The 23,163-nt window shown below is 47.3% G+C and overlaps 1 protein-coding gene across 3 annotated transcripts; it reads right to left on the reverse strand.

Annotated features, from left to right (window-relative positions):
• Nucleotides 1-1,430: 1,430 nt before the first annotated feature.
• HP1BP3 (heterochromatin protein 1 binding protein 3) lies at nucleotides 1,431-22,258 on the reverse strand. Of its 3 annotated transcripts, none has more exons than XM_041419487.1 (13): nucleotides 20,934-22,251; nucleotides 14,375-14,572; nucleotides 13,860-13,962; nucleotides 12,463-12,613; nucleotides 11,967-12,126; nucleotides 10,807-10,950; nucleotides 9,920-10,000; nucleotides 8,053-8,207; nucleotides 7,237-7,327; nucleotides 6,405-6,564; nucleotides 4,314-4,425; nucleotides 3,266-3,403; nucleotides 1,431-2,565 (listed from the first exon to the last, which is right to left on the reverse strand). In XM_041419487.1, the coding sequence occupies exons 2-13, from the start codon at nucleotides 14,468-14,470 to the stop codon at nucleotides 2,280-2,282; spliced, it is 1,677 nt and encodes a 558-aa protein (XP_041275421.1). In that variant the 5' UTR covers nucleotides 14,471-14,572; nucleotides 20,934-22,251; the 3' UTR covers nucleotides 1,431-2,279. The 3 variants fall into 3 exon arrangements, with proteins under 3 accessions (XP_041275421.1, XP_041275422.1, XP_041275423.1); XM_041419488.1 differs by lacking the exon at nucleotides 20,934-22,251 and adding an exon at nucleotides 19,702-19,878; XM_041419489.1 differs by lacking the exons at nucleotides 1,431-2,565; nucleotides 3,266-3,403; nucleotides 4,314-4,425 and having other exon boundaries at nucleotides 6,521-6,656; nucleotides 20,934-22,258.
• Nucleotides 22,259-23,163: the final 905 nt, after the last annotated feature.

The following is a 23,163-nucleotide window of genomic DNA, read 5'->3' on the forward strand; positions in this document are numbered from 1 at the left end:
AGCTGACCCCAGTCCCAGGGACCAGTTGGCTCCCGGAATGGGAAAGCAGCAGTTTGGGGAGGGGTCTGACCCTCGGCGCTGCATCCAAAATCCCTCGTGCCCCAGCAATCCTGAGGGTGTGAGGGAAAGGGTCTGACTGGCACATTCAACCCTTGGGTCACTGCCAGCACCAGCTGCTTCAAGGCAGAGCCACCCCATCACCGATAGTGGAGAAACCGTGGAAAAAAAGGAAAAAAAAGGGACAGATGGGGCTGAAGAAACAACATAACAGAGCCCAGTCTGGCCAGGAAGCAGAGACTGGGGAAGAGCGAGGGGCAGAGCCGGCACAATCCCCCCAGACGGCGTTTGCTCTGCTGGCAGTGAAGACTTTCCCATTCAATCCCAGCCACTGCTCCTGGACCACTTCTTTGGATTAAATACAACCAACCCTGAGACTTTTTTTTGGTTTGGTGTGCAGAAATCACTTAAGTCAAACCACAGCCAGAGTCTGGCAATGACCAAGGTTTTGGCACAACTCTTAATTCAAGGTGCTCCTGCTTGGATGTGAGAAATCCATGTCATCCAGAGCAGTGTTTTAACAAATACTCATGGGATCGTTGGTATGGGGATGCCATTGGGAGGAGGGAGGTTGGAAAATGCCCAGCACCTGGGTGAAGACTCCTTGTCCCCATAAATATGCCAGCACTGAGAAGTTTCTCCAATTCATCTCACCACAACGCCAACAAACCCCACAGCTTCGGTACAAGCAGCCCCAGGAACAAGCCATTAACTAATGTTTCTAATTGCTTTACATCCCTGTGGATCATTCTTTGACCAGAGCTTTCACTTTGTTTCCCAGCAGCTGTGATTTCTAACCTGCTGTTTGTACCCTTCTTACAGTGTTGGGAACAATTTAGGCCATTTCTACAGGAATTTTTAAACTCCCAGTCAGAGGTAGCACACTGAGACAGCAGCTGAAAAGAAGAAATTCAATGAAGCTGTTTCCTCCCTTTCTGTGTAACTCCCCTCCTCACAGCTCTTCGCAGCAGCACGTTGGAGACTGTCAGGTCCCACTGGCATCGCTGCCCTGGGCACGGCAGAGCAGGGAGGTGGTGAGCTCTGAATGCAGGTGCTGCTCTGTGGAGCAGGGCCAGGGGAGGAGGTTTCAGCTGGGACTTTTGTCCTCACTGATCACTGACAAGGGGAGAAGAGGACCAGCAAGAGATTTCAACAGAGCTTTTTTCCTCACTCACCTTTGTCTCCAGAGAAACCAGGGAAGAAAAAGGTCAGGAATTGGTCCAACTACAGAGCTTGGCAGTGGCTCAGGCTAAACCATGCTGGCTTTGAACAAAGATCTGCCTCTGCAGCAATCTGTGGTGACTGTATTCCCTCCTCTCTACCTTTCCAGGAGGAGAAGCTGGGATGAGGAGAGAATGGACACAAGGCAGGCCTGGAATCTAGTTTCATTTTATTTTAGCAAACCGCATGTTCTTCACGTATCAACATCTCTACATTAGCAATTGTATAGCTCTCCAACTTCTCTTTAAAAAAGGGTAAACAAGAGGTGACAAACTCAGGCTTTTCATCTCTTAAAAACATTTGAAAGTTGGATTCAAGAAGACTTTGATATATTTTGGTTTTAAGGTAACAGATGTGGTGTGGAAACACTAATTCAAATCACCCGCCTAACCGAGAGCTGCCCCTTTTGGAGCCCCTCTGGCACCAGACCCTCAGGAGACACCAAGGATGTGACTCAGCAGCCAGCCCTGGGCCTGTGGCTGAGGAGAGCAGCACCTCGGGGCTCAGTGCAAGTGCTGTCTGTACACAGCTCCCTCAGGGGAGCGCCAAGGACCTCGGCATGCAGGGATCTAGGGAAGACTCCTCTGCCACGGCGCCTTCTCAGTAAAGAATCACATTCCCCTGATCATCCTGTTCCTGCTGTCTAAAGGTATAAAGATCTTCTCTGAAGAATTGTTTTAAAAGCCAACCCTTCCCCCCCGAAACCCACGTGGAATACCATAAATGTACAGATTAGAGACGTCCTAGAAAAGTCCTAAAATTATTGCAGAAAGTAAAGATGACTCGTTCCAGGGGAGGGGCAGGCACGAGGCACAGCATCGAGATCTAATGAATGCTCGGGTTGGTTTGATTTAGTTTTCAGCTTTTCCCCATCATTCAAGAAAAAAAATTAAAAAAAATTAAAGAAGTGTTTAAGCATCAGAACTAAAATACAAATGCACGTTGACTTATAAAACAAGATTGTGGATTTGACCATGGGATTCCCTGACATTGGAAACATTTTACTTTTTTGCCCGGAGAGATTTCCTCATGGTGGATTTGCCCTTGGCAGAGGGTTTCACTTCCTTCCTCCCACTGGCTGCTGGTTTCTTGGAAGAGCTGCCACTGGAGGCTTTCTTGATGGCTGGGGCTGCTGGTTTGGCTTTCTTAGCAGGGGTTTTAACCTTGGGAGGGGGCTTTGCTTTGCCCCGGCGGGCGGTGGGGGTTTTCCTTGGCTTGGGTTTGGACTCTCTTCGCTTCATCGGAGGGGCCCTGCTCCGGGATTTGGGGGGTGGTCTCTTCTGCATCCTGTCAGGAAGAGACAGCACAGGAGCTCAGTGGAGGCACAAACGGTACCCAGAGCAGAGCTGCTGTCAGCAATTTGCATAAATGAAGCACATCTTGGCATCCCTGTCCTTTGCCAGCACATTCCATGAGCTAAATCCCAAAGAGCAAGAGCTCCTCTGGTAGCTCTACACTGAGCACTTCCCAACCCCACAGAGCTGCCAGCTCCCAACCCCTTTGTTAGGCAAATAAACATATAAATAATGACAGTGAATCAGTCAGCTGTCAGAACAATTAAGAGCCCTAAGCACTATCTCTCCTCTCTAAATGGGATTTTATTACTTAACAAACACTCATATTAAGTCCAAATTCTGAGTGAGGTAGGTCTCATATCTGGCTGCAGAGCTGAAAATAATTACTGTAGGGAAGAATTTTTTAAAGAAAACAATAAATACAAAAAGTTCCATGTGAAACTTCACAGTTTCTAAAGCAGGAGACTAAAAGCAATGTAAAGAATAAACACAGGCTCTCTCTCATCTGGAGGAGAAAAGAGGAAGGCTTCAAATTATGGAATGGGGGAGGTCAGTATCTCTGGAATAAGGAATAACTAGAAACTTCTGCCAACACCTGTGAGCAACAGCCCTGTGGATAGGTGCCCACAGCAAGAGCACTCTACAGCTTATTTCATCCAAAAGGAGCCCACTCATCTCTCATGCTGCCATACCTCTTCTTTGGTGGTGGCTCTTCCTCCTCAGACTCTTCCTCTTCAGATTCTTCTTCCTCCTCAGATTCCTCCTCTTCTTCCTCCTCAGATTCCTCAGAATCCTCATCCTGCTGCTTCTCTGGATAGAGCACATCTGGGCTACAAGAGGGGTCTGGTCAGAGCGTGATTTGCTTTTAAGGTACAGCCCCAGGGTAGGCAAGCCCTGGGTGACCCTGGCTCTCCTGTGGCACTGCAGCTTTAGCCCAATCCAGAATCACCCCCAGGAATTATGTGATTGCTGCTGTCCCAAACCAAGGTTATTTAGTCTCTGCAATGGCAGAAACATGACAGCCTGGGAATGTACCAGCCCTAAGCTGTCCCTTCTCCATTTCCCCATTTTTCCTATCCTTCATTGCTCCTTCCCTGCAAACCCAGGGAGAGGAACAGCAAAGGGGTAGGATCAGACTCCAGCAGCTAAGCATGGCTGAAGCTGTGGGGGCTCACATGTGCAATAAAGGGAGCTGGGGAACAGGCACTTCAATGTCTGTGCTGTCATTTGGCTCTTCCTGGGACACCAAGGCCTCATCCCAGGGCTCCACATGGCCCAGCACAGTCTCAGCTCACAGCTGGAGAAGAAAGGCTGGTTTAGACTCAGAGTAGCTAATCTAGGTCATCCTCCCTCCTCTCCTCCCTTAAGTAAAGAACAGCTGGGTCCTGCTCCTTGGGAGCATCCTGGCGTGGAGAACCCACCCCACTCCCTGCTCAGGTGAATTGGTTGTAGCACAGAACACTTAAATAGCCCAGCCTGCAACAAAAGCAGCACAACAGACTACCTGAGGACACTGAGCCAAGTATTCTACTGCCATTAAAGCTTCCCTTGCTAATGAAGTCAGCTTTCTGTTTACCCAAGTAATGCCATTATCCAGAACATGGGTGACAACATGGCAGTTCACCAGTGATTAAACCCTCCACAACCTCCCTGTAAATAGGAGGTTGGCTCATGAACTCCAACTCTGATACCTGAGCTGTGCAAAACTCCTGAACATCATCTTACAGACAAGCTCTTTACCTGGGATAATAAGGGAAGCAAAGTTGAAAGGTTCCACTGAAGCCCTTCCCAGAAATTTGCTCCATCCAGCCATTCTTCTCACATTTCTGCAGGGTTCTCTTCAGTAGATGCACTGTGAAAAAGAAATCAGAGAAAGGTTGTGTTACTATCTTTATCCTCTTGTCTGATCTTATTGCTCTCTAGTGTGCCCTCTGAAATCAGAGCTGGAGTCAGGATGGGAAATCCTCTCAGTCAATTTGAGCAAGATACAAGATGTTGTTCCTGAGCACCTGGCAAGAGTGGCTTTAAAGTCTCCAAAGGAAGGAGTTGAGAACAGTGCATGTTTCTGATGTTATCATCATGGGATGCTCCTTCAGAAGTCATTCAAGAGCACCGTGTAACTACCTCTGTCCAAATTTAACCCAGGTCTCAGACTGTCCTCTTAAGTGTGTTTTAAAACAATCCTTTTACCCTGGTTTTGATCTCGTCATGTTCTAAATGTTGTATGTGCTGCATCTTTCCCCATACTGTGGTTTGCTTTTTGTTTTGCTTTTTAAAGGGTAAAATATTTGGTCTAGAAATACAACAAATGAACTTCTTATTCCAGACTTTTATTCCAGACTTTTATTCCAGCCATTCCATTGTGTACTGTGTAAGAACTGAAACTCAAACTGTGCAAGTACAGGGGATCTTTGTCTCTGGCAAAGGGCTTGGGTTGTTTAGTCAGTTCAGAACTATTTTCAGCATGAATTAGAGGGGCCATTTACATATTGAGCTCCCAGGAAAAAAACAAAGTTCATTCTCTAGCACGTTCCAAAGTTTTTATAACCACCAGGCTGGTTTCACTCTGGGTGTCAAAGGTCAATAACAGCACATAAGGGATTTGACTCCAATCAAGTCCAGTTCTGCAATGAGCCATAAACTGGGGAGGGAGCAGAGCTCTGCTCTGCAGTGTGTACCCGCCTGCTTTTCACATCTCACCAGATCTTCCTCCGGTTCTCTCAGAACAAAGCAGAGATCATCAAAATTCCTTTTATGCAACGGAAGGAGAAAGAAAACAACAGATTGCGAGCTGAGGTTTCCTTATCGGCCTTGCAGGAGTGACAAGCACTGGAGGCTGGCTCAACACAGGCCCTAAGGACCAGGGACATTTCCAATGGTCCTGAAAATAAACCATGCGAGGGCTTAGGAAGCCTGGAGCCTCTTTTCCCTGCCCCGAGATTAAGAAGTCACACTCAGCATCAATTTCTAATTGGCAGAAGGCCTCAGGGCAGCTTCTTCAGTCCTGGAACCTGTGCTGTGTGTCAGTAACCCTGCACCAAACAGCTGTGCTGATGCTGTGCTCCAGCTCTGGGTAAAGACTGTGGGATCAGAAATCTCCTCGCTGCTCCTGAGGAATGGCACCAGCTCGGTGAACAAACACCACAGGAACACACTGATCTATGTTCAGGTTTGAGCAGAGACCACTGACCTCAGCCTGTATCTATGGACCTCCAGCACCAATCAACTGCATGGGGGCTCATCCCAAATAACCCAAATAGGCCACCAGAACATCTGCTTGAAAGCCTCTGCTCAGGCAAAAGTCAAACCAGACATTAGTGTCACTCCTGGGAACAAAGACATGCCAGTCTCCCTTCCAAATAAAATACAATTGGCTTTTCTCCTTATTTGCTTGACCTTTAAAAAATCAGATGCAAAGTAGGGCCTCAAACAAATCAGTAAGAGGGGAGCTTGTGAATTTTTTTAAAAAGTTAAACTACACAAGTTCTCTCAATAAAAAGCAATTAGGAACTGCATTGATGCAAGCTGCTGTCCCTTTCAAAGCAGAGAGATATGAAATCAACTTGGTGATTTAAGAACAATAAAGTACTTAAATACTATTCCCCCTTCCTGGCTATAAACAAGAGAATCATGCATTCTGTCTCAGGAACTGGCTTGAAAGCGACTGATGGGAACTAAAATCCCAGAGCATCTCTGCAGCACAAAGGGCTGAGCAGCTGCAGCTCCCTGCAAGCTCAACAGAGCAGTTTAAAGGTGCTGCACAGGCACATCTGCAGCTGCAGGACTCTCTCAGCATACAGAATAGAAGCAGTACAGGGATCAGTACTTTACCCTGCAAGTTGGAGTTGGTCCCTGGGTAATTTTCCAGGATATACTTCTTCAGCGCTGTGGTAGAGCAGGTCTTCGGTTCATTCATGGCCGCAATAGCAGACAGGATGGCATCTTCCATCAGAGTCCCACCCAGCAGGGGCTTCTCCCCTGATTTCTTCAGCTATTTTCCAAGGAGGAAGAGAAAAGCATCAAGACAAAATTCTCCCAAACCAGGTCAGGACAAGCTCCTCTGCACCAGGTGGGTCGGCGCTCCTGCATTAGCACAGATACGTTTAATATTAAAACACTGCACAGGGAACGCTGCTCTCCCAGCTGTAGGTGGGAGGACAGGCCTAGGCAGTCAGCTGGCCTGGGGGGCTTTATCAGCAACACCTCACCCCAGCCCCCAAATACACTGCAAGGATGTGGCAGTCTAAGGGCCTACTGCTCAAGGGAGGAAAGAAAGCAAAATAAATCACATCTTCCTCCATCCCACAGACCAAATGTACCCAAGAGCCTTCCGTGGCACACACATGAGTAAAAGATGTTGCAGGCATCTGGGGTACCTGCTGCACTTCCAGTGAGGGATGGAAAGGAAAGCTTACCCCACCAGCTCCCAACTGTGCTGGTGAGTCAGCGCTGAGCAGTGCATGCAGCACACTCAGCAAGGGAACTGGGGTCTGCTCCTGAAACGGAGACCGAGAGGAGAACAAGAGTCCTACTGCTTCATAGCTGGACAAGTGCTGAGCATGCCAGACTGCTGAAGAAAGGGCTGCCCAGGGAAACCAGGGGACAGGGCGCAGTAACTGACATCCGAGGCTTGTGGTCAACAAGGATGAAGCCAGTCTCTGACCTGGAATGTCCCAGATGCTCCCTTCCCTGTGATCTGCTCTAACTGGCCCTTCTCTACAGCTCTCTGCAGGGCGTTCTTCAGCAGCTGGGGTCTGAAACACAGGAGGAGAAAGCTTTACTGACACACACTGACAGCTCCAAAAACAAACAGAGGAACAGCGCTTTGCAGCATGTGAGCAGAGCAGCACTTAGAGCATCTGCCTACATGCAGACACTTTAAATGGAGACCTGTCAGCGAGGCTCGTTGCCCGGGCAGAAGGCAGCACCACGCTGGGAGCCGAGCGGCAGCACAGGTTCGGTGTCACGGCACCGCTGGCAACTCCGGGCACGCGGCCCTGGCAAGGACCCACTCACCTTGAGCAGCACATTTGGACGTGGTGGGCACTCAGCTCACAGGCAAACAAGGGCTGACGAAGCCCTGTTAGAGGTGACACGCAGGGTTTTCCTAGTTTTGCTTCCCAAGTCTCAGCTTGCTCCGTACAGGTCAGCTTAAAGATTGCTGTATGTATTTGCTGGCTAAAGCATCCAGATCCAAGGGGCATGAGACCCTGAGGAGAGCCCTTCACATCCAGGCAGTAAAGGATGTGGGTATGGTTAAGGTGTGCAGAGCAGCGCTGCTGGTGGTGTCAGGAACAAAGATGGGATGTGGAGGGACACAAGAAAAGGCACAGCTTTTCCTCAAGTTTTCCCACAGGCCCTGCAACTCAGAGCAGCAGCTGGCTTAAATACCAGCTTGAATCATTGTGAGGCAAGACAGAACCACAGGAAGGCCCAGTTTCCCCAGTCCTCTGCTTGCTAAAGCAACTCCAGCACTTACCTTATATCTACTTTGAGTTTGGGGTAGTACTGAGACACATATTTCTTGATCAGGCTGTAAGAAGCTTCCTTGGGCTCACACAGGCGAGTGAAGGCCAGTGGCAGGACATCCTCCAGCTTCACCTGCTGCTCTGCACTCGGGGCTGAAGTGTTTTTCTGCAATACACAGACTTGCATGCATCAGCAGGGCCTAAAACTCTGGGTTTCTGAGCCAGCAATGCACATGTGGGGATAAGTGCTCCTGACACTGGCTGCTGAGCTGGAAATTCAGGAGCTGTAAGGCAGCTCTTTAACAACTTAAAACAGTTTGCAGCTTAAGAGATATACAGAAAATCTGGCTGAATTTTCACAGGAGTTTTAGAAAGGCTTTACAAATAAAAATTGCTGAGTACCTAACATCTGTATTTTTAATTACTTCCTTTCTCTTGCTATAGACGTCTTCCTCTGTCACATTTCAGTGAGACAGAAGAAAAATCATAGAATCACAGAATTATTCAGTCTGGGAAAGCCTTCCAAGATCATCAAGTCCAAACATTAACCCAGCACTGACATATTCACCACCAGACCATGTCCCCAGGTGCCACAACTGCAGGTTTTTTGAAGACTTCCAGGGATGGTGACTCCCTGGATGCCCTGTGCCAATGTTTTACAACCCTTTCTGTGAAGATAATGATACATGCTGACACGAAACTTAAAACTCATCAAAGACAGAACCTGTTTACACAAATCAAGTCTTCCCCATCCCCAAAATGAACAGATAAACAGGAGTCTTTTTTTTTTTTTGAAATAACACAATAAAATCTTGATTGAAGCCAATGCTCCATTCTGAGTTTTCCTCCACCTCTTTTGTTACTATGAGAGAGGACGATCAGGGAAAAATGGTCTGTTCTTTATACAGAAAATGTGCTGAAGTTCAGTGATTTGATGCTCAACAGCAGCTCTGCACACAGCGCAGTGGGTGAGGGAGCTGCTCCCCTGACAGCCAAATTCATCCAAAACATTTGTTTTGCTGCAACACAGAGAAAGTAACTGGGAACAAAGATACCCATATGCTGCAGAGAGAGGTGATGTGTCAGCAGGTGTCAGTTGCCTTGCTCACACTTCTTGTGGAGCCAGTGAGCTCTGTTTAAAAAGTTCCACTACAATTAGTCTCCTCCAGGGCCCTACACAAAGTTCAGTTTTAGGGCTTTTGGTCTCCCCAGGAGGCAGGAGATGACCACCAAGGTGTTCTAACATCACCTTTCCAATCCCAAGGGATTGGCAATTCCAGCTAAGCATTTTGTGACTGCAGCGTTAGGAATGTGTTTCACACACTCAACACAGCATGGAGTGGAGATCAGAAGTGCTGGAACCACAACTAACTGTGAAGCTCAATAAACCATCTCCTTCCCCAACAACACTGAGCACCAGCAACTTTCTTCCAGAAGCCTTAGGACATTTTCTTTTTCCTTCCTCTGTCCTCACAGCTGAAAACATTCCCCTCAGTCCTAAAGACTGGAGTCTTCCCTTTATCCACACAACAGATAAAACACACATAGCAGTAGCACAAAACTCTTTTCCACTGCCTGAGAGACACTTCTCTCTGCCCAGTAAAGACAGAAGAAGAGTTTCATGCTTATTCAGTTTTGTTTCTCTGAACCAAAGCCTAGGGGGTTAATGTAAACATTTTAAAAAGATTTTGATCATTTGACTTGGGTTTAATTCCTCACAGTAGCTTTCTAATACCCGTGGGACGGGTGTTTTAATTGCTGTACTTGTGGAGAAAAAGCTCAGGAAGGAGGAGAACACTGGGTTGAGAACGTTGGGTAAGGTCCACGTGGTTTCAGTGCAGTACATTTCAGAGTGTTGTTTAAAATGATCCATCTTACCTTTCTGTCTCTGGCTTTTGGAACAGTTTTTCCTGCATTAGACACCACCACAAAGCTCCCAGAAGCTCCCTTTCCTTTCACCTGGTTCAAGAGAAAGTAAATTTTAGTCCTTAGCAGAGTAATTCAGAATACTAACAACCTGAGAGGAATTCATCATGATGCAGATTCTGAATGCACTGTCACCCTGCAGTGGGTTTTTATGGCAGAGGCCTGACTTGAACCCACTGAAACTTCTGTAAGATCAGAAACTGCCCCCAGACATTGGGACATACTCTGCAGTGCTGACCAGTAGATCCTGACAGATAACACAAGTATAAATTACAGTTAAAACCCACACTGCTGCAGAAGTGACACCGCTGGACTCACGTGCTGCTGCAATGCTGTGTGACACAACACCCAGAAATGGCAGCAATTGCACAAAAACCAACGGTGCCAAGCATGCGACTGACACAACAGTGCTGAAATCCTGCCAGTGTCCAGCAAAGCAGTGGCAGAGGTTGAGGAACCTCCACAAGGGAGAACATGCTCATTTCACAGACCTTCTAATGAAGTTAAGGAATTCCTATGCAGTTTCCAGAATCCTGGAATGGTTTTGGCTGAAGGGGATCATAAAGATCACCCAGTTCTACCCCTGCCATGGGCAGGGACACCTTCCACTATCCCAGGGTGCTCCAAGCCTGGCCTTGAACACTGCCAGGGATGGGGCAGCCACAGCTTCTCTGGGCAGCCTGTGCCAGGGCCTCCTCACCCTCCCAGGGAAGGATCATTTTCCAATACCTCGTCTAACTCTGTTCCCTGGCACTTTGAAGCCATTCCCCCTTGTTCTGGCACTCCAGTCCCTCTTCAGCAATGCCATCTCCAGTGCTGCTCCACAAAGCAGCTCTTACCTGCCTAATGATTCCCCTCTCCAGCTCCCTTTTGAGTGCTTGCTTCAGGAGGTATCCCCTCCTCTCCAGCTCCAGGGAAGGGTATTTGTGGATGATGTATTTCCGTATTGCAACGACCGAGGCACCGCTCTTCTGAAAGCAGGCCTGAAACAGACACAAAACATCAGAAACCACCCACACTGGAATTATCCTGAGTGGGGTGGAAGAACAGAGATTGGACTGATGCACACAGGCCACCACAGGATGCCAGGGCTGGCCTTTTTCCCACTGTGAATCAAGTATAAAACATGACTATCAAAATACTTAACTTTCCTCTTCTGAGTAGCTGAAGAGCAACACAAACAACACAAAAGCAGCACAGCAAGCACATATCTACTACTCCCCTGCTCTGAAGCCCTCACCCAGAATGGCTTAAAATACAAAGTAGTCACCTTTTGGCAATGCTGCACAACTGATTTACTAACACTTTATTAATGCCAGACTGAGTAATGATTAAGTCGGAACAACCTGCCCATTATTTTTTTAAGAAGATGGAGGATTGACATCAGTAAACTGGCAAAACCTAAGGTGAAGTTCATCTTTTGAAGCTAGATGGAAAGGCCATCTTGTAATTAAGGCTGGTGGAGTCCAGGCCTCCTCTGAAGGAAGTGACCAAGCCTTGAGGGGAGAGCAGCAGCACAGCTACAACAGCAGAGATCTCTTACAGTCAGGAGGGACTGAGTAAACCAAGACCAAGTAAACCAAGACTTTGGAATGCAGGTTTACAGTATCTCCATCTGTACTGAGTTAGAGTAAGTTAATGCTAAAAGAAAGCACATGGATCAAATAGATGGATGAATCCAGGTAAATGAAGTTCAATGTGGCTAGGAGGCACAGCAAACAAAATTATGACAGCAATCAACCAGGTTATGCCATCCTAGCTGTTCCTCATAATGTAATTAGGGAAGGAAACAAATTCTAAACAAAGAAATCAGCTACAGGGCCCCTCATCATCCTCATGGACTCACATGCCAGCTCCATGGGATTCCAGGCACAAGCACACCCATCTAACACACCCAGCTTCCTGCTAACACCCAGCACTGTCACCTGCACCTCAACAAGCTGAAATTGCATGTTTTAGGACACAAATTGAATAAAAACCCCATTTGTGTCCTGCCCACCTTGATGGCCTCGGTTAAAATCGCGTCCATTTTGGGCCGGGAGGTGGCTGCCATCTGAGTCTGCTTCTGTGCCCGAGCCAGCTGGCTGGCAGAGAGCGTGGCCCACGCAGGGATGGTCTTCTTCACCTTCTTCTCCTTCTCCTTAGTCTGGTCCTTCTCTCTTAGGGAAAATGCAGAGCAATAGTAAGAAAAAAAGCACTAAAACAAGCCAACAAGTAGGACAGGAACAACAACAACAACAAGCCCAGAAGATCTGATGTTATTTAATGTAACTTAAGGACTACTTTGATGTTTCTATTAGTAAAAGAGAGACCTTGTATTGGTATTCAGCTTCACATGTTTGAGAACAGCAGTTCCATGTGATCAGGAGCTTCTTCCTTAGAAGTATCTTAAGGAGAGGCACCTTAAGGCACTCATTTTCCTTTTCTCTCTGTAGAGCCTGACTTCCTTCAGAATCCCACCCAAATCCCTGAATTCAGCGCCAAGTAAGCCTTACTCCTTTTTGGTTTCTTCTGAGGACTTTGTTTCCTCCTTCCCTTCATTCTCAGGTTCCTTTGGCTGTTCTGCTTCACTGGATGCAGCAGGCACGGTTTCAGTCTCTTGCTCCTCTCCAACAGAGGCAGATTCCTCAGAGGTGACTTCTGCATCTAGAAAAATGTGAAAAAGCATCAAGTTGCTGTCCAAAACCAGCTCTCGTTCTTCAGGAAGGTAGAGGGAACAAAAGCCAAACTTAAGAACACACCCCACTAATTATTTCCAACCAATTTATTTTCACTAACTTAAAGGTGTTATTTAAAAGCAATTTAAAAAGTGAAGAAAAGTACTGAAAAGAGCATCAATAAAGGTGCAATCAGCCCCCAAATGCCAGAATAACTGCAAACAGCATCATGCAACATTTCCACAATTAACCAGTTCCCACAGTGTTCTCCTCTTAACTCCACAAGTTGCTGTTGCAGACAGACCTGGGATTCCAAGAAGTAGCTTTGCTTATGACCCAGTTATTTTCAAACACAAAAGCACCTAAAGGATAATTACAATTCCATCACATTTCCCCAGACTTGGCAAAGCTTTAGGTGGCACATGCATTGGCAGGAGCACTTGTATATCAGAAGGATCAAATCCAGTCAGAAATCAACTTACCAAGGAAATCAAAAATCCATAGAAGTACATTTACCTGGGAACAGGCCTTAAAGCCTGGGCTGCCTACTAGATAAAATGCATATAAACTGAAATTCCACACTCTGGATAAATAACTGTCCATCAACACTGCTCTGTGCAGCTTAAGTATTTTTGATATATTCCTGTGCAGTTTTCCCATGGAGGCCTTTAAAATATACAGTGAATTAAGAGTCAGTTTTGTAGGTAGTTTTTTTACTTGTGACACCGAAGAGGACAGTGAAGAGTCAGTGAAACCAACTGACTGCAGTAGTGGAATGACACATTCTGGGACACTGAGGCCAAGCTGCTAAGAGCAGTCATGTTAATATCAGACTAGATTGCATGACTTGTTGTGGTAAAACATTTTTGCTCAGAAAAATTGAGAAAAAAAAATTGAATACTCTGTTTTTCCATTCATTAACTGCTCCTTTTGATCTCAAACCATCTTTCTGATGCTACTGAAATTTCATAATTTCTTTACCCTAAAGGATGTGCAAACTTAAAAAGGGATGATATTTAGCCATATTTTCATGTCTGGAGTGACACAGGGTATAAAAGACAAAACAAGTGGGTTCAGACTGCAAACAGTGTCTGCAAAACACAAATCCTGGAAAAGCCTGTGACAGGGAGCCAAACATTAATAATATTTGCATCCTGGCTGGAGGGTTTTCCAGGAGTTTGAGAGCCAGCCTGAGTTTGGATAGACATGAACCCCCTCCAGAACCGTGACTGTACCTGCTTTGACCTCTTCCCCTTCGGCAGGTTTGCTTTTGGGAGGAGTTTCTCGGGAAGAAGCGTTCACCGAGCGGCGGATTGGCATCGTGTCGTCTTCCACTTTCTACAAAAAGCACGTGAAAATCAGCACAGATGCTGGAAAGAATTGGAAAGTTTTGAAATGGGATTAAAGCAAATCAAAGCAGCATAGGTTGAAATATTCTGGTTTGGATTTTTTAGGATGTTAAATGACAGTAGCCCTCAAACCAGCTTCTTCAAAGCATACTAGGAGAGGATAGTTCCACATTTTACGGTTATAAAAGAAATAATTTCAATCCCAAATTAAATGAGATGAGCATTTGAGGATTTTGACAGACACATCATCTCAGGGAAAGCAGGGAAGGGGAAGCAGAGTTTGTTAGACTCCCAGCTGAGTTTCCTAGAAGCAGGGCAGAAAGAGTACTGAGTAACCTTGAGCAGGACTGGAAGTCAAGGACTGATCCAAGGGCAAGCTTGGAGAAAGGGCCAGCCCCTACCTCACTTAACTTGTCCGTGTGGATCAGCTGAGCTCCCGTTAAGAGTGGAAGCGCCTTATGATGCACGGGTTCAGCTTCAGACAGATCAGTCGACATTTAAATTAATTTCTAGACCCAAGTGCAGGTAACTGTGGAGCCCCAGGTTTTAACCCCAAGGACTTTTTCCTAATGGTTTTCACAGTGCAGTGAGGAGTCAACCTAAAGTACAGAAAAGATGTGGTGTGAAAATTAACAAAACAAAAACATCTACGTCCACATATCTATCAAATTAAAGATTAAAAAGAAAAGGATAAATGACTTGCAGCTCATGACCAACACAACTGACAAGCAACACTTGCATTCAACAAAGGTGCTAAAACATGTGTGCAAACTGGTGAGCTATGGGTGGAGCAGAAATGGGAAAGGTGCAAGCCAGACCTGCTCCATCAGAAGATGGCTGAAAGACAAAAAGGCTCTTTAAGTCAAGGGCAAGCACTGATGAGATGCAGCCATTGCACTGTGAGTGAGGGAACTGGTCACTCAGTGACTTTGGGTAAAAGCAGGAGCTGGCACTTGGAGCCAAGGCATGACACCATTACATCTGTCAGGCAGAAGATACCAGCATTGGGAACCCAAGCCATGCCCCTCAAACTAAACCCCATGCAATTTAAAGAAATTAAGGAATCTTTTGACAAAAACAATGACAATCAGAAGAACAGCCTCCATGCCTTCTACCAGAAAACATAAACTTGCCAAAGCTCTGCTGCAAACACATGCACTGTCATGGATAACAAATGGGTTAAGCTTAGTATAACCCTCAAGACTCATCCCCTACTACTATTATGCTTTTACAGCCTTTCTTACCTGCTGCCCATCTGCCTGCACTGGCCTCTCCTAAGGAGAGGGGCTCCACTAATTCCATCACAAAACTGGGATTCATTGGCTCACTCACTTCCTCTCAGAATCCCCTTTAAAAATCTCAGAGGCAAAGCCTCACCTCCAGCAAACCACAGCTGGACCTGTCCCAGCTGCATCCAAAGACCAAGCTCAGCCTGCCCTGCTCCCCTCCTGACACAGAGACAGCCAAATGCTCTGTTTTCACCTCCTCTGGGTGTCTCCTTTTGCTCAGAAGGCAGGCACTTACCATAAACTTTCTCTTTCAATAAGTATTTCTCCAGCCTGGTGTTTTCCTCTTGAACAGACCCAGCATCAGCCCCAGCCCTGCTTTCAAGCTGACTTTCAGCACAGTTTCAGCACTGCTCTCCCCATTGCACAGCTCTGTGCCACACCAACACCACTTCTTGCCCAAAACCACAGTCCTGTCATTACTCAGCAGTGGGGATCCCTAATCAGTCAGAGGCATTCTGACAGGAACTGAACAGCCACTCTGAAAACCCACGGGGAACTGGTCCTGCCGCAGACCCAGCATCAGCCCCAGCCCCAGCCCTGCTTTCAAGCTGACCTTCAGCACAGTTTCAGCACTGCTCTCCCCATTGCACAGCTCTGTGCCACACCAACACCACTTCTTGCCCAAAACCACAGTCCTGTCATTACTCAGCAGTGGGGATCCCTAATCAGTCAGAGGCATTCTGACAGGAACTGAACAGCCACTCTGAAAACCCACGGGGAACTGGTCCTGCCTCAGCACCAAGGAAAGCAAAGCCCAACGGCACTGGATGTTTTCTTCTGAGGCAAAGCAGAAAGATCAAAACACAGCACATGCCAACAACACAAAAAAATGAGATGCATGAAGCTTTCTTGTGAAATGTCAGGATGCGAAAATATACTAATTGCCAGCTAGAATATACAGAATTTAGCACAGCACTTAAAAAAAAATTTGGCCTGTTTTGAGGAACATTTCTTCCTCAAGTGTGGAAAGTGAAAGGAAAAAGAAATTAAAATTTTCACCAGGCTTCAGCTCAATATTCAGTATTTCTTCTAGCAAGCAGAGTCTAAAGCCCTTTAAGGAAATGCCAGAAATTTGAAGTGAGTCCTAAAATAACCAACTACAGATTCCCTCTCAGGAAAATCAGTTGGGGCCTACAAAAGACTCATTCCCTGGGATCAAAAAACACACACAAGCCACACTGTGGCTTACATGGTCCTGGGGTTTAATTATTTTTAAGCTGTTTGACCTGCATGACACATGCACAAAAACAGTACTCCCAACTCTGAGCTAAAATTCCTCAAGTTCTGAAAACCCTTTTGTTTAGATGAGTGTATAAAGCACTGGAGACTTTTTGCTCTCGAGAGTACAACTTAGCACAATTCCTCACTTCTGTGCCTACAGTACATGCAAACAAGCCAGGATCCAGCAGAAATCCAGGCTTGCTGAGTCCCTCAGCATTCCCAGGCACGGGTCATCTCCCAGGGAATCAAAGGGGCAGGAGGACAATGCCCTCCCGACTGCAAGGCACTGATCTCCAGGGGCAAGGTCAGAAGCTGCACCTCGTGAGAGCATCCTCACAGGGACTCTGCCTGCTCAGCCCATTTCTTTCCACAGGGGCATCAAAAGTGGTTTTCTGCATTGAGTGTGAAGTGTCAACCACAAACAGGCCTGAATTCAGTTCATCAAAAAGATAAAGCAGAAAAAGAGAAAGTTTTGCAATGACAATGCAGAAAACCTCATTTCCCTCTCCAAATAAACCAGATGTGTGCAAAGGGGAAATCGAGTCACCCAAACCAACTGTTACCTGGACACACTATTTCAAAAGACAACTTTAAACAGGAATCACAGCTACAATCACAATCATGACTCAATAAAAAAATGAAAGTAACAAACGTGTTTTGCATTTACACAAACACCAAACAAACATTGTGCCTTGAAAGGGAGTAGAGGTCACCAGCTGAGGATGCAGTTGGCAAAGTGATTGTTGGGTGATTTTAATGAACATTTAAATATGATCAACTGTCAGAAAATTTTAATCACATCATCAGTGAAAACACCACCAGGATACTAACCTTCACCAAAGTACAGAAAGTCACTCCTCACAGAGTTACACCTCTTTTTCTACAGGAAAACTGCAGGTTCACAGGCTCCTAGACTATCATGAACTGGTTATTCCAAAGCAGGTAATCCAGCAAGGAGCTAACAAGCAACAAGCCCCCCCAAACTCCTGGATTTCTAGATGAGCAGGAATGTGTCCACTCTCACAGCTCAGGGAGTAGCTGCTAATGGAAAATCCAAAGGTAGAGAGAGTTTTTCAGGAACTACTCTGAACCACCTATAGCAATTTCCTCTTGAACTACCACACCATTAGGAATAAATAAAGGGAGGCTTCAGGTGAGACACATATTTGATAATATTTCCAAAGCATGGAGTCCCTCCACTAATGCAAGAGACACAAGAATTAAAAAAAAAAAAAAAAAAAAATTGTCTGAGTTCTTGAATTTCTGCTGGCTCTAAGATTTTTCAACTTATCTCAGCCTTCAATCTCCTTAGAGAGAAAATGCTTTAGGATAAACTAAGTTTTGAATATGGCAATCCAAGTGTCAGGCTGGTAGAAACTCCAGCTGACAGGGACTCAGGGTAGGGTGAGAAGGCTAAAAACAAATATGCAATGGAAAAACAAGGAAGTGTGTCCAATCCTGGGCCAGTGGGGTGTCCCCTTACTGTCACACGACACCTGCGGGTGATTGATGTACTTAGATACGACTGGGTACAAAGCACACGACACCACCGGCCTGGAAACGAGGTCAAAAAGAGCTAAAAAAAGGTTTTATGCACTTGCAAGTTAGAAGGCAGGGCGTCAAGGGGTACAAATCCAGCAACCTGACAAGTAATGTAAGCAAGACACAGCTGTTTGTTATCAGAAAGCCTTAGAAAGCAAAGTAAAACTGGGTTTAAAAATCAGGCTATCAATTACTAACAGTTATTTACTACTCTATAATACACAAGAGTACTTAAATGACTTGGAATTGCTGAAAAAAACACAGGAAATGTTAATACTTCTGCAAATCCAAATCAAACATGCCAAAACGCATCACCTTCTAAACTGCAAGCTGCACAATTCTTTTAAGCTTTGTCCCCCTGAAATCCTCCAAGCTGTTCCCCAAAAGCCCAGCCCAGGTAGCAGCAGATACTTTGTCAAACCCTCATATCCACATGGTCACAGTACACCATCCAGCAACAGCTCAGATACAAATGTGTCTGGCAGGAGCTCCCAGCTGGGGCCACCACTGCCTGCCAACTGAGATGTTCCAGCACCCTGCCTTTGGCTTTTCCAGCTCATGGAGCTGCCTGTGGTCCTGGCTAAGTCATCCCAGGAGTACTTAGTTATTTAAACCAGCTTAAAGTCCTGCAGATTAATAAAACATGTTATTGAATAAAAAATATAAAGTTAGTTCCAATTTCTGATCCTTATTTGTCAACCCACTTGGAAACTCCCTCACATGTGCTGAGCACAGCTGGCATTCCCATCACTCCTGCTGCATCCAACAAGTTTTGTCCCAGTCCTTAGCTAAAGTCCTGCAGATTAATAAAATATGTTACTGAATAAAAAAATATAAAGTTAGTTCCAACTTCTGATCCTTATTTGTCAACCCACTTGGAAACTCTCTCACATGTGCTGAGCACAGCTGGCATTCCCATCACTCCTGCTGCATCCAACAAGTTTTGTCCCAGTCCTTAGGGCCACCATTCCCCAGGAGGTGTCCCAGCTCCTGGAATTTCCCCCCAGTTCAGTTCCAAGGTCTGCACGTGCAGCTCTCCTGCAGTGAGGCTCCCAGGGCTGTTCCAGGCTAGCTGAGCCCTGCCCAGAGCAGCTTGTTTCAATCACCCAGGAGCAGGGGTCCAGCACACAGAGCCCAGAGCTCTGCACTCGCCAGGCAGCAACTCCTCAGCCTGTGTCACTGTGTCCATGTCCACCCCTCCTTCCCTGCATGGGGAATGGGGGAACAACAAACCCCATGTACTTCAGGGCTCAGGAGAGCACAGCAAAAATCCTTCACACTTCTGGCATCCAACCACAGGAATTCCTACACTCACAGACCCGAAGGAGGGTTTTTTAAGCCTAAAGATATATTTCCATTTGAAAACATTTTTGTTCAGTGTTGAATTTGAGCCTCTGACTCCGAATGCCATGAATGTAACCCAACTTACACCTTGCCTGTCCCGATTTTTACAGAGCACAGCAAAAATTAAACCCTGCCCTTCTGTGCACACAGATGCTGCTTTCAGTGAAGACAAAAAACAAACTAAAAATTGGTATATTACTAAAGTGAGACTGATGCTCCCACCCAGGGCTGAGCTCAGCACTTGTCTCTGTTAGGGTCCAACACCAGCAACCCCAAGCCAGCTCAATCCCCACATCTGCTCATTAAAACAGAAGTAACCAGCCATGGCTCACCTTCCCTGCTCTCCACACAAAGAACACCAGCTCAACAGAAAACCACTACAGGTTTCTGATCCTCTCTCCAGCAATCTCTGACCTGCACAGAAGGCAGTGAGAACAGATTGTTTCCGTTGCCTGGATTATTTTCCATTCCTGCACCCAGGGGTTTTTCCTCATGTCCCCAAACAGCCACAGTCAGCGAGCAGCTTAAATTACAGCATCATCATACCCAAAACTGACACAAACTTCAGCCAAGGGATTAATATGAAGCAGAATTTCTGCCTGCACGGGTGTCTGAAAATAATCTATCTCCACAGTGATGCTCAGGATCATGATGGGACAAGCTCTGAGGAACAGTTACAAGTTTTGAACAGTTTTTGGCTCAAATGGCCCTCGATCCAAATTCTCCACACTCTGTCTTTGCCACATGGCCACTGAGGGATGAAATCACCCCCATTAGCTTGCACAGGGTTCAGCTTTAAGTTTAAAACAAGCTCAGGTCACAAAGTTAAAACAACTCCAACAAGAAAATCCCCTGCTGAAAGTTTTCATAGCCTTGGATAAAATATATTAATTCAGGATCCAACTTCATGAATTTTGACAAACTGCTGACACCTGAATGAAAATTTAGGCTGCAAGTGTTACATACCAGGGCTTGAACCCTTTATAGGCCACCTCCTCCTTGCCTAGATAAATTTAAAACAACAGTATAAACCCTCCTCCCAACTACTACTTCAGCTATCATTTATTATTCTACAGACAAAACTATACATGATAAAAGCCATTATTTCATTGCAGTCTGTAAGAAATCTACCCACACTTCCCATTATAGTCCATCAATGTAACACTTTTATTCCCTCTCACAGAAGTTTAAATCCTCTGAGGACCCCGGGTCACTTGTAACAAAACGCTGCCAAGAGATTTACATGTCACTTTCTGCTGAAAGGGAAAAAAAAAAAAAACGCAGGAAAATACATTCTGAAGACAAAAAAGCAATTCAGGACCTTCTGCCTGACCAATGTGCATGATGAATTGAGAAGATCATTAATTAGCAAGCTCACACAGGTAAACAAGAGAAAGCTCCAAAAGCCACTTTTTTTCAAGGTATTTATACCAGGTTCTTTCCCCCAGCAGGAATTATGTGTCGGTGTGGTGGTTTTTTTGGGGTTTTGTTTTCTTTTTTCACTCTACTCATTCCTGATTTCCAAGGATCTCCCACTCTATGCAACTATTTTTTGAAGTCTCACCTGAAGAAGGTCTGTGGTCTCTTGCCCAGTCCATCAAACACCTCCCCTCCTGAACTCAGGTCCCTCTCCTCTCACTGCTCTGGAGAAGGGACGCTGTTTACAAACACAAGCACTTCCCAACCTTTCCTGCCTCATGGGAGCTGCCTGCCAAACACTGCTGGCCAACTCTTTCTTGAAGATGCTAAAAATACTATTTATGGTCAAAGCAAACAAAAGTCACGTGCTGGGAAATCAGAGTGCAACACTCAACAGTTAGTTAAGAATGGGGAAGTGACACACTTGCTAACCCAGAGATAAATTAGGGCTCCTAAGAAGTGAGAAATATCCGAGTATCTGAGAAATACCACAGCTATAAACAAACTATCCAAGCGATCAGTCCCTGCTACACTGCATAAAGGAGCGAACACACCCACGATCTCACATAATCCAACTTTCTTTCTGCGGCACAGGCTGGGCAGTTCCCCAGTGTTCTGCAGACACTGGTTAGTGGGAAAACAGTTAAAATACACGTAGTAAGGATTTGTTCTGAACAGTGTTCCCAGTCTGGAGCTGTCCTCAGGTGGAGCAGGTAAGGCGATGGGGCCCCCTGACCTGGCAAGAGCCCCCGCAGAATCTGTCCTTCACTCCTTAAATCTTTGCGATGTTTTACACAAAAACACCCTACCGCCTAGAGCGGCAAGAAGGAGAAGGATACAGGAACGGAAGGCTGCCTGGAAGAGCCCCGCTCCAGAGTGGAATTTAACAGCCTTCTCCACAGAGAACCTGTGCACGGCGGGGAGGAGGGTGATTAGCATTCCTTAAGCAGGCTGCGAGCACCTGGGCAGGGAGGCACTCGGCGGAGCCGGGAGCCTCACACGCAGGTCTGTATCCATCGCGCTGATAGCGATTAGGGACCTCTTTTAGGAAGCGGAGCGCACCGGAGCCAGAGTGAGCTTCCCCTCGAGCGGCGGCACTTGTCGCGCCTGAGGAAGCGAGTTAGGGCCGGCAAAACCCCAGACAACCGCACAGCCGAGCGGCCAAAGGCGGGAAGGCCGCGGCGGGAGCCAAGGCGCTCCCTAAGTTTAAAAATAGCGATTATTTATTGTGTCGCGGCCCTGCCAGCCCCCTTCCACCGCTGACCTTCCCCGGGGCTCGCCCCGTGTCGGCGGGACGGCGGAGGCGTGCCTGAGGCGTGTTTGAGCCCCGCAGCTCCTTTGTGAGGGCCCGCGGGCCCGCACCCCGCCAGGCCCCGCCGGGCCCGCGGACTCCCGAGGCCGCCTCCTCGGGCCTGTGCCGGGCCGAGCCCACCGCGCCATCGAGCCGTGCCCGCGCGGCGTGTCGCGACTCCCCGTCACGACACCCCCGCTCCCCCAGGCCTGTCAGGGCAGGGAGGGCGGGGGGGACGCGCTGAGGGCAGTTCCGGGGCCCCTTCGGCGGCGCCGCCGGGCCGCCCGAATGCCCCCCCCTTCCCCCCACCGCTCCGGCCCCGCCGCCTCCACCTCGCACGAGAGCGCGCGCGTGCGCGGGGAGGGGCGGGGCTGCGCGCGCTTCCCGCCACTACGGCGCTGAGGCGATTCCCGCCGGGCGGGGTCGCTGAGGGGCCACGGGCGCCCCGGCCCCGCCTCAGCCCCGCCGGGCCCTCAGCTCAGCCCCACGGGATCCTCACCACAGCCCCCCGGGTCTGCGACCACGCCGCCGCCTCCTCAGCCCTGCCAGAACCGTGTGTACGAGTTCCTGTGTCACCTGCTCCAGGTGACTCTGCCTAGGCAGAGGTTTGAACTGGATCTTCTCCAGAGGTCCCTTCCAACCCCAACTATTCTGTGTGTACCCGTGAATTCCCGTTCCGGAGCACTCCAACCTGTATCTCACCTCCCGCCTCTTGCTGCGTGCTCCTCTCACCCTCTGTGGTATCCCCAGTGCTGCCTTCCCTTTGCCTCAGCCTGTTCACCCCATCCCTCATTAGCCGTGTAATTATTGCCTGCCGTAATTACACCAGTCCCAGTGCTGAGGTCTGGCTGCAAGCTGGGGATTTTCTGTCACAACATGTTCACAAGCTCTCACATGTGGGAAGGATCCCTTTCCTGATGATGCTTTGCTGTTTCAGGCAGTTTCTACTTGTGCCTCCACTGCTTGGGGTGAGGATTATCAAGGCAAGGCAGAGCTGAGGTGTGACCCACACTTGTATCTTCACTGCCACAGTAATCTCAGCTGTGCAGATACAGAAAGGTAAAAAACAAGCTTTTCTTGTGTA

This window comes from Onychostruthus taczanowskii, unplaced genomic scaffold (genome assembly GCF_017590055.1).
Source record: "Onychostruthus taczanowskii isolate IOZ18803 unplaced genomic scaffold, ASM1759005v1 scaffold61, whole genome shotgun sequence".
Taxonomy (NCBI): Eukaryota; Metazoa; Chordata; class Aves; order Passeriformes; family Passeridae; genus Onychostruthus; species Onychostruthus taczanowskii.